The sequence below is a fragment of the Natrix helvetica genome (genome assembly GCF_964273705.1).
Source record: "Natrix helvetica genome assembly, chromosome: 1".
NCBI classification, from domain to species: domain Eukaryota; kingdom Metazoa; phylum Chordata; class Lepidosauria; order Squamata; family Natricidae; genus Natrix; species Natrix helvetica.
In genome coordinates, this window is record NC_138548.1 from 21,404,989 (window position 1) to 21,416,147 (window position 11,159).

General features: G+C 45.3%; 1 protein-coding gene across 2 annotated transcripts in view; it reads left to right on the forward strand.

Annotated features, from left to right (window-relative positions):
* Nucleotides 1-10,007, forward strand: part of CPAMD8 (C3 and PZP like alpha-2-macroglobulin domain containing 8) — a 63,872-nt gene extending 53,865 nt beyond the window's left edge. The window contains exons 36-43 of one of the 2 annotated variants that reach the window (XM_081950910.1): nucleotides 1,370-1,457; nucleotides 3,679-3,753; nucleotides 4,332-4,437; nucleotides 4,526-4,636; nucleotides 5,486-5,698; nucleotides 5,813-5,890; nucleotides 9,586-9,752; nucleotides 9,869-10,007. In XM_081950910.1, coding sequence (XP_081807036.1) covers nucleotides 1,370-1,457; nucleotides 3,679-3,753; nucleotides 4,332-4,437; nucleotides 4,526-4,636; nucleotides 5,486-5,698; nucleotides 5,813-5,890; nucleotides 9,586-9,749 — 835 coding nt within the window. In that variant the 3' untranslated portion in view covers nucleotides 9,750-9,752; nucleotides 9,869-10,007. The remainder of the gene's footprint in view (nucleotides 1-1,369; nucleotides 1,458-3,678; nucleotides 3,754-4,331; nucleotides 4,438-4,525; nucleotides 4,637-5,485; nucleotides 5,699-5,812; nucleotides 5,891-9,585; nucleotides 9,753-9,868) is intronic. The other variant, XM_081950911.1, reaches the window with a different exon arrangement.
* Nucleotides 10,008-11,159: the final 1,152 nt, after the last annotated feature.

An 11,159-nucleotide genomic window follows, 5' to 3' on the forward strand; every position in this document is an offset into this window, starting at 1 on the left:
TCTCCCATCCTTCTAAGAGTGGGGATAACCCTGTTCAGTGATCTGCTTCCAGTGAGATCAACCTGGCTTCCTTTATTCTTCAAAGAATATAAATGTTTGTGAACTAGACCGTCCATCCTCTTTTTCCATTATTATTATTATTATTTATTGAATTTATAGACCGCCCCCTCTCCCCGAAGGGACTCGGGGCGGTGTACAGACAGTAACTAAAAAACCATATACACAGTAAAAATATAACTACCCCTTAAAAACAGATTAAATATAAAGCCTGTACAATAATATTAAAAATTTAAAAAGAGCTTAAAAGGTCTACCCCCAAAAATTTAAAATACCGGCCAGAAGGATTGAAGATTAAAAAACTACAGTTGGGCCAGGCCAGCTAATTGGAACAGGTGGGTCTTAAGTTTCTTGCGGAAGGAGCGGAGATCGGTGGTTGTTCTGATGTCGGGGGGGGGGGAGGTCATTCCAGAGGGTCGGGCCCATCACAGAGAAGGCCCTACTCCTGGGCGCCGCCCGCTGGCATTGCCTAGTGGACGGCACCCGGAGGAGTCCCTCTCTGTGAGAGCGAATTGGTCGTAGGGATGTGTGGGGTAGGATGCGAGCAGCATTAATGCTGCTAATAGTTTTAAGGAGATTTAGGAAGCAGCCATTTGGCTCCATTACCTCAATTCTGGCTGTGGGTATTTGAGCCTCTTCTTGCTGGAAACTTTTCATCTCTAGTTCTGAACGGGGTTGCATTATCCCATTTGGGTCTGGTGCCCAATCTGGGGTTCTCCTGGACTTATAGCTCCTACTTAAAAACAACAAATGGCAGCTGTGTCCAGGGAAGCCTTCATACAAGTTCATCTTGTACACCAGTTGCTCTCTTTCCTGGACCTGGAGATCCTTCTTTCATTCAGTCATACCTCGATCACTTCATGAAAGGATTCTTGCAAGAACTATCTTGAAAACCATTCAGAAGCTGTAGTTGATCCAGAATACAGCAGCATGAGCAGTCATGGGCAGTCTGTTCCATGCCAACACGCCTGCTCTGTGAGTTGCACTGGTTACCAGTTGGCTTCTGGTGCTTTGTGGCCACCTTCAAAACCCTGCATGGCATGGGGCCTACCTATTGAGATATAGTCAGTCTCCCATGGTTGCTACCCACCTGGTAAAATCTGGCCGAGTCGGCTTCCTCCTGGTCCCCTCAATTAAATAATGTCATCTGCCGAAGTTTGCTGTTGCAGCCCTTGTCCTCTGGATTAGCATCTCCCTAGAGATACACTGTACATGACACACACTGTCATCCAAATAGTTGGAAGGACTTGATTCAGTAATTTGTTCATTATTTCTCTTCTCCCTTTCCTTCTCCTTTTGTTGTCCTGAGAAGGTGGCTTCACTCTGGCTCCTCCAACATGGCAGTTCTGGAGGTACCTTTGTTCTCAGGTTTCCGAGCCGACATCGAAAGCCTAGAAAAGGTGATTCTTGTGGTCCTTTCTACCAATCTTCTATGTTTATGTCTTTTAAAGCCTAGGGATATTCCACAGTGCCATGCCTTTTTAGAGTTCTGTACGAGGTTAAAGAAAAGATTTATATATTTAACAGATTTAAATGTATATATCTAATAGATTTACATTTATATATTTAATAGATTCCTACAACATTGTCAAATAATTTACTAAGACTGTATTACTATTCTTCTTCTCTTCCTTCCTAGTATACATCTCTCCCCACTTATGACTATAACCATGTTGCTTGTATCTTTCAATTTATATTGTTTATTTTTTTACTAGTACAATTTGATAGCTTATTAGTAACCTTGACTATCACTAAGTGTTCTAACTTTTTATTCTTGATGAATGTATTTTATTCTCTTTATGTACACTGAGAGCATATGCACCAAAGACAAATTCCTTGTGTGTCCAATCACACTTGGTCAATAAAGAATTCTATTCTACTCTACTCTACTCTACTCTACTCTACTCTACTCTACTCTACTCTACTCTACTCTTAATTTGATTAGACTTGAGTTCCTTCTGAATGAAGGATTTGGGTTCCACTTTAACAAAAACAAAGCTGGAAAGAATGTTGATAAACACAAAATGGGGAGGCCGATGAAGTCGGACAGAAAGATCTTTTCCCTTCAGTGGAATTAGATAAGAGGTAGCCCATCTGAGGTTCCAGTGCTGTGTGGCGTAGTACTGGAGAGCCTCATAAATTGTTAATTTTTAATGGGCAGAAAAGAAAAACATAATTGGAAGATTATGGTTTTATACTAGTTAGAGTGCATTTTAATTAGATATAAATGAGTTGAAATTAGACTTTGTTCTTGTCCTGGCCACACCCACTACCTTCTGGGGCACAGCCTCCAAAATGTCATAGCAGGCCAATGTGATGCGCACTTCAGAAAAAGTTGAACATCTCTAAATAGGAACCTCAGATAAATTCATTGTGTGATTTGCTCCTTTCCCCTTTATCCAGTAAAACAATTAAAATAAATAGTTCTGGGTGACCATAGACCACTTTGGGGGCTTGATGGATGAAACCTGCTCTCCTTGTGCATGCAAGCACTTCCTCTTTGTTGGTTCTTATCTCATTTCTTGCCACATGTTTTTTTTTTCATTCCTTTTTTTTTTAAAATAAAAAAATATTCTTATTTCACTTCATTCAAAAAATATATAAGAGTTTCAAAAATGTGCAGTTCTTAGTTTGCCAGTTTGCTTGCTATGTCCAGTTTCAATCTGGTGGACGGGGATGATGAAACCAATGTTTTTATCTTTCAGAAATATGACTATTTGTTAGAAATTGTCTTGGGTCCAATTAACATACTTGGCAAAAGGAATCCAAATCCTTTTAGATTAAATCATTTATTCATCCGTTATATTGGACTTTCTAAGGCTACTGTTCAGATTGTTTTGATTTTAAATTCTTCAAAGCAATATCCCACTGCACTGTTTACTTTAGTCCAGGGGTGTCCAAACTTGGGAACTTTAAGACTTGTGGACTTCAACTCCCAGAATTTCCCAGCCGGCTGGCTGGGAAATTCTGGGAGTTGAAGTCCACAAGTCTTAAAGTTCCCAAGTTTGGACACTCCTGCTTTAGTCAAATAAGGTGGATAATATAGCACAGCCTGGGCAAAATACCTGTAATTCTTGGGATATATGTGATCTTTAGTTGAATCTTGTGCAGCCTTGAGCCAGATTTCAAACTTTCATCTAACAGACTATTTCATACCTTTGTTGAAAACTCCCTCTCCCTTCCGGACAGGCAACTTGGGGATGGGACAGATAGCAAGACAAGAGGATCAAAGAGCAAAATTGGATATTTCGAAGACAAAGGGCTGAAGTTATGGCCCCACTTCCTGCTTTCTTCCTTGTGGTATCCAATAAATTATTCCTGAGAAAACGTGACCCCTCGTGAAGGCAGCAAGATGTGAAGTCCATTCAGAAATGTGTGTGTGTGTGTGTGTAACCGGGGTGTCTGCAGGGAAGGGGTAAAAAGAAAACCTCAAAACAGCAGCGACCATCATGCATTCAAAGGCTTTTTAAGTGCTTTGATACCAGGCGTGTAGCCACCTTTTTGACTTTCCTGACCTGCCTGCGGACACCCTGATGTTTCATGTCCTTTAGAGAAATGAGGGAGATTTAAATGAACATGGAGGATGCAAATGTTAAGCCTAGCCCTGTGCTTTCTTTCCAGCTACTCACAAACAAACAAATTGGTCTGAAGAGATACGAGTTGGATGGCAGGAAGGTCCTTTTCTATTTTGATGAGGTAAGACTCCATTTATCACAGGCCTCGCAAAACGTGCTCTCGTTGATCCTCTCCTGCTCATCTGAAGCAAGCATTAAACTACAAATCTCTCCTTTACCCATGAATGGAAAAAAGAAAAGGATGATGGTTCTTTTTGTTAGGAGCTGAGATGTTAATGATTCTCAATCCATTCTTTTGCTCTCCCTTCCCTCGGCTTCATGTGAGTGTAGAAAGACCCAAGGAGTCTTAGAATTTGAGAACTGGACTGTCAGGGATATACCGGATTTAGTCCCTGGTGATTCTTTGCTTATTGATAACTTAAAGAACCCCTTACCCTCCTCGGGATAAATACTGGAACAATGGCTTCTCCCTGACCAAACGCAGGAACCCATTTGCTAACAAAATCTAAAGTACCTCTTTGCAATGCACCCTTTTTCTTGAGCCCCTTTCTGAATTAGAAATGTTCTTGGGATCAATGCTTCCCTCTAAGGCTTTCCCTTAAATGATGCTGCTGTTGTGGGGGTGGGGGTGGGGTGGGGGGCAGGGAGCTCCCCAACCCTCTTGACTCAAGACCTCACGGAGTTAAATCACACCTGCAGATTCCAAGCCAGTGTATGACCTGCGTCAAGTTTATGGCCTTTCGGGAATACATTGTGGGGAAGACGGCTCCCTTGCCTATCAAGGTGTATGACTACTATGAGCCAGGTGGGTATGTCCCTCCGCAGCTATGCCTTGAGCCCTGGGCAGCCGACCCAACCCTGACAACCTGCCTTTCCTCCCTCCGGCTCTGCAGCTTTTGAAGCCACCCGTTTCTACAATGTCAGTGAATCCAGTCCTCTGTCCCGCGAGCTCTGTGATGGTCCCATGTGCAACGAGGTGGAGAGCGTGGCCAGCCACTGGGTTGGTGAGTCGTGCAGCTAACGAGAAAGACAGAGGATGGCTACACATCATTCCTTTTCCTTCTCCATGCCATCTTTCTTTCTTTTCGTTCCTTCCGGCTACGCAAGATGAGTTTGGGTAGCTTCGTCCCAGTCTGGGAATCTGTCCCCAGGAGCGTGAAGCAGCTTCAAGGCAGCAAATACAGGTAGTCCTCAAACTTACGACCACAGTTGAGCCCAAAATTTACGTTGCTAAGTGAAAAAAATTGTTAAGTGACTTTTGTCCCATTTTACAACTTTCCTGGCCACATTTGTTAATTTGAATCGCTGCGAATCGTTCAATTAGAACAGGGGTGTCCAAACTTGGGAACTTTAAGACTTGTGGACTTCAACTCCCAGAATTCCCCAGCCAGCATGGCTGGCTGGGGAATTCTGGGAGTTGAAGTCCACAAGTCTTAAAGTTCCCAAGTTTGGACACCCCGGAATTAGAATCACGGTTGTTAAGTGAATCTGCTTTCCCCGTTGACTTTGCTTGTCAGAAAGTCGCAAACGGGGATCACATAATCCCAGGACACTGCAGCCGTCACAAATGTGAGTCACCTGAGGCAAAATCACCTGACCATGGGAATGCTGCAACGGTCACAAATGTGAACAATAGTCGTAAGTCACTTTTTTTCAGTGCAGTTGTAACTTCAAACGATCACCAAGCGAACTGTTGAAAGTCGAGGACTACCTGTAATTAGCTGCAGGAGCTCATGGTACTTACTGTATTCTGCCTTTTACACCGGAAACGGTAGAAGCCGCTGAGAGTTTTGCAGTCCCCTCCCCCCCATCCCCCCCAGTGCACCTCTAACCCCTCCCGGCTGTTTCTGCAGGTTTTGTACACACTGGTCCTTGCAACAGCGTCTTTGGTTGTTTAGAGGATGGCTATTTTGAGCAGTGCCTGTGTTCCCGCGACTGTGGCTACGACGGGGAGCTGGTGTGTGGCTCAGATGGCCTCATCTATCAGAACCACTGCCAGATGGAGGTGGCCGCCTGCAGAAACAACACCCAGATCGAGCAGGTCCTCATGGCCCAATGTGTGGTGGGTAAGTTCAGCGTGGCTACCAAAAAAGTGGGCAAGAACGTGGAAGAAACCGTGGTCATGCAGGAGCCCCCCCGAGAGGCATTGCCACAGCCATCCTTTTGCTTCTTCTCTGCAGCTAAGAGCCCTCCAGAAGAGAAAGAAAAGCACGTTCACAGCCTCACATTTCCTGACAGGAAACGGCAGACACCAACAGGTAGGGAGATTAGCGCCAAGTATTCCTCTTTATGCAACGGGGCTCTCTAGCCCTGGGGGTTTTTGTTTTTGTTTGCAATTGTCCCATCCTTTCCCCATTTGATGTGGTTAGCAAGTACTTCCCAGGACGGAGGGATTGCTCCAGAGTGGGGGTCTCCAACCTTGGCAACTTTAAGACTTGTGGACTTCAACTCCCAGAATTCCTCAGCAAAGAATAGAGCAAAGCTGGCTGAGGAATTCTGGGAGTTGAAGTCCACAAGTCTTAAAGTTGCCAAGGTTGGAGACCCCTGCTCCAGAGTATCCTTTCTCTGTTCCTTACTTCAAAAGTGAATTAAAAGTCGGTCTGCCCATCTTTGAATCTGCATGAAACTGTAGCGGCACAAATATATTTGGCACGATTGCTATTCCCTCTCCTGATTCTATTGCAGTGGTGGGTTTCAGGAGGTACGCCCCGGTACGGGCATACCAGTGCCTTCCCAGAGCACCAGGTACCGTTCCATTCCGGTGCTCCGGAGGGCCCGCCCACCCGCCCGCCCAAGCTCCTTACCTGTATTTGAGCTCTTTGGCGCCCACAGAGCACACGGCGGCTGCACAATGCTCCGCCAAGCAGCTGGAGTGCCATGGAGGTTCGTGGAGGCATCGCAAGAGATTCATGTGGTGGACACCGGGCCCCTTTGCAACCATACCAGTTGCAACGGGATCCGGAACTCACCAATGCTCTACTGCATAAGTTCCCAGCCTAAGCAGAATGGTGTGATATATTTAGAGCATATGATAAGCAAACTAATTGGCTGAGCCTCTTTTTTTTTACCCTCCCCCTTCAGAACATTACAAGTTGGTTGGGGGGGAAATATCAGTCGATCATGACACTATTGCAGGAATCGGCTACATCTACTTCCAGGACCAATATAGGAGAAACTTATATCTGGCAACCTCTTGGTTCTGTTATATTGTTCCTGATTTAGGTCCTCCTACTTTATTGGGCAGCTCCCAATCCCCCTGAGGCATCCAGGCAGCTGATCGATAGGATGGAGTTGTTATCCAGTAGTGGAAGAGTTTCTCCTGCTTTTTGCAGACCCCATCTCCATGTCAGACGTCTCGTAGGTTTGGAGGAGATACCAAGTTTTGACAGATGGGTAAACAGAGGGCTCTAGCCATCCGCAAACGTCCCCCTATGGTGTGTTGGGTGGATGGTTTGTGCCAACTGGAGAGTTCAGGCAGGTTTACCAAACCAGTTTTGGATATCATGCCTACACTTCTAAAATCTGGATGCTACTTCTGAAAATAAGTGTGGCGACATATACGGTTTGGCAGTAGGCATAGGAGGTATCTAGTCTTTTGCACCTCAAGGGTAGTGGACAACAACTTAACCGATCTGTGAGGAAAGAGCTGCATGCATCTTCTCCTCTTTATAGACTCCATTTTGTCATAACACGAGTTGAAAAAAAAGTAAAAATCATGAACAAAAAGACATTATTGACAGTGATTCTTGGAGGAAAGCTCGAGAAAACCCTTTTATCAATCGAAGAGCATATTTGTAGCTCAGGATTGAAATGAGTTGTCCTTGGTGGTCTCTGAGCTTGGTTGTTTTCTTGCCGACATTTCATTACCAAATTAGGTAGTATTATTGGCTAGCACTGATGATGTTACCTAGTTTGGTAATGAAACATCTGCAAGAAAACAGCCAAGCTCAGAAAGCACCAAGGATCCCACAAAACCTTTTATGTAGGATTTCTTTTTCTGTATTGAGCCTATATTACAGCGATGGCGAACCTTTGTTTACTCGCATGCCATAAGTGGGGGGAGGGCAGGGGGGGTCATGTGCGGGCGTGCTGCACCCATAATGCAATGTGCGACACCCCCCCCAGTGCACATGCGCGTGCTACAGGCGCTCCCCCCCCATTTTTAATAAACAGCCTCCCCTCTCCCCCGGACGCCCTCCGGAGACTTCAGAGACCGTCAGGAGGCTTCCCTGATGCCTTCGGAGCGCTTAAAACGACCCTCCGAGCAAACCGGAAGTCTGTTCCTAAACTTTCGGTTTGCCCGTAGGGCCGGTTTTTTGCACTCCGGAGGCTTCACGGAAGCTCATGAAGCCTCGGGAGGGCCTCAGGGGGGGGAGCGGGGGGCTCTTTTCACCTTGAGTTCACCATTTTTAAAAGCCATTTTTCGCCCTCCCCAGGCTCCAGAGGCTTTATAGGAGCCTGGGGAGGGCGAAAAATGGCTTTTAAAAATGGTGAACTCAGCTGGCCAGTGCGCGCATGCGCACTGGCCAGCTGACAGGGCAGCACCTCATGTGGCATGACAAATGGCTCCGTGTGCCACCTGTGGCACGCGTGCCGTAGATTCGCCATCACTGCTATATTATATAGAATTCATCATTCTATTTTGACAAAAATTGCCAATCAAAGACGATAAAAGCAACATTCTGGGGAACAGACAGGATGTCAACATTATTCTGAAACCCACAATAAGTGTTTCTCTGATCATTTCCACAATCGGCCCCTAGGCTGCGTCAGTGTTGGGGGTGGCAAAGATTTTATCAACCTGGAAGCTGTCACTACAGATAGTCCTCAACTTACAGCAATTTGTTTAGTGAGCGTTGTTTAGTGGCACTGAAAAAAGCGACATGACAAATTTTCACATTTATGACAGTTGCAGTATCCCTACAGTCATGTGATTAAAATGTAGACACTTGGCAACTGGTTCATATTTATGATGGTTGAAGTGTCCTGGGGCCATGTGGCAATTTTGTGCAACCGTCTGACCAGCAAAGTCAATGGGGAAGACAGAATCACTTAACAACCATGTGACTAACTAAACCGCTGCAGGGGTTCAGTTAACAGCGGTGTCAAGAAAGGTCATAACATGAAGCAAAGCTCACTTAACAAACGTCTCGTTTAGCAACATAAATTTTGGGCTCAATTGTGATTGTAAGTCAGGTTAATGTCAGCGTTCCAAATAGCATCCAAAAGTAAATCAGAGTCCAAGGCAAAGCATTGGTCAAAGTTCCAATTTACTAAGAGAGCCACGTTGGCACATCTAGGAAAACCCGAATCTGAAAACTTCCTGGTTTTCCCCACCCAGTTGAAAGTGCAAGATCTTGCCCCCACACCCACAAGTCCATCACATGGTCCAATCTCCCACTGCCATGCTGGCAGTTCCACCCATCCAGATCTGGTCAGGTGCAGAGGTGCAAAGACAAAAGATGACCTTGGCTTTCTAGAAAGAATTTTGTTATGGCTACATAATATGCAACTCCTTACAATCCCCACCCCCATTTTCCCGCAATAGAAAATGCATAGCAGAATAATAGAAAGTGTGGCAGGCCAAAGACCCAAAAGAAAAGATGGCTGCAGGCCTGACACTGTACAAGGCGTTGGAACAAGGCGGGGAGGCCTTACTTTGTCACCAGTTTGGGTACGGATGCTGAGCTTATCTTATTCTTGGGCTGCGGCCTGATGAAGTCAACCTCAGGAGCCAAGAAGGCAGTTAACCTCTGTGATCAAGAAATGTTTGTGTTATGAGTAATAAGCAAGTGAGAAAACTCAATCCATCTTTAGAATACTGTGGCTTAGCGGTGTTTCTTAATGATGCAAAGAAATCGAGGACTGGAATTAGAAACTGCTGCCCACCCACTCCCGAACTTAATCTACTTTTTCCCCATTTTCTTGAACCTCTTTTTAATGTACCTCACAGATGAAAGTCCCACCCTTCAGTTGGACTTCTCCTACTACTCCTATGAATATGAGGCAGACCCTTACACTTCTGAAGGAGACGCTTTTGAACTGACAACAGCAAGCGGCACAGAGGCGCAAGATAACGGCAGATACCCGGGAGCTGCTGTGAACACTGGGAAGTGAATGGTGAGAGGTTCAATGGGGCCTTGTGGAAAGGGTGGGGGGGTAGTTCTCTGCTCTGTCTCCACCTCACAGTTTTCTCTTTTTCCTCCTTTCATGTTTCCTATTTTTTTTTCCTGTAGAAAACTCCTTCCTTTCAGTCTAACAGAGCCAACTCCACAAGGGACCCAGGCCATTTTATTCTGTGTCTTGCTGACAAAGGAAGATGGAACTCCGCCTTGCCCTTCCCGTGGCTCTCACAGTAGCCTCCTTGCCGCTTTCCCACTTGTGTTGCACAAGTTGCATAGGGCAAGCTGGAATCCAGACCCTCTTTTTGGAGTTGCTCATCCCCAGTGGACCTGCATCATTCGAATTGACTCTTGTCTTCCAACCCACTCTGCCCTAGTTGTGAGTGGAGAAAGGATGGCACCGTTGATCTCTATGACCCGGGCAGCCCCATTGCAACCAAAGCACAAGAGTTCCAGGTCATTTGTGCATCATATTACTGCACCCCTCTGTCACTCCACCCCACCCACCACCCCTGTAGCCTGGAGGGAGGGTGAAGAGCTTGGACAGAACAAGTTTCCTCTGTTCAAAGTTTGGTGTTGGTGGGATAGGAATTGGCTTTCCGATCTCACCTTATCTTCCCTTCCCGATTATCCTTCCTCCACTGTATGGAAAGAAAAGCATGCGTCCACCTCATATTTTCCAGAGCACTGGAGCTGATCCACTTCTACCTTCTTCCCCCTCTAAACTTCTCAACCATGGATGGTAAACGTGTAGCTTTCCAGATGTTGCTCATTACAAACTCTGCACTCCCAGCCAACTTGGCTAGAGCTGATGAATTCTAAGATTTGTAGTTTGCAAACATCTGCGGCTACAGCTTCCCCTCCTGTTTTACATCGTCCATGAGTGATGGCAAAATAAGCTATTTATAAATTTGAAGGAGGTCAGAGAACATTTTCTAAGGGAATTGAAGTTCGAGAACTACTACTGCCAGCCCCGGTTCTTCTCCAATGCAGATATGCCAGCCTTGATGAACCATATGCAAAAATATAAGCTGTACCTAATATTTATTGTAAAACAAACATTTTTATTTACCCCAAATGATCGTCAAATGGAACCAGGTTGACGTGGTGATCCCAATCTTGACATATTATCTCTGCTCATTGGGCTTATCTGCTCTTGCCCACTGTACATCTAGGCAGATGCCTGTTTATTCATTCCAGGTGCTCAGTAGAAGAGACCCACTTGCTTAGGCATTGCAGGGGTATAATTTGCTTTTATGGTTCGGCACAATCCTTTAGTGAATTGGAGCATCCAGGGGGTGGGTGGGATGGGAGAAGAAGTTTGATTTAGATACTGATAAAATATTTTATTAAAAATCGATTTTTAAAACAGTTGTGACTTCTTCTGGTTTCTTCCTGAGGTAAT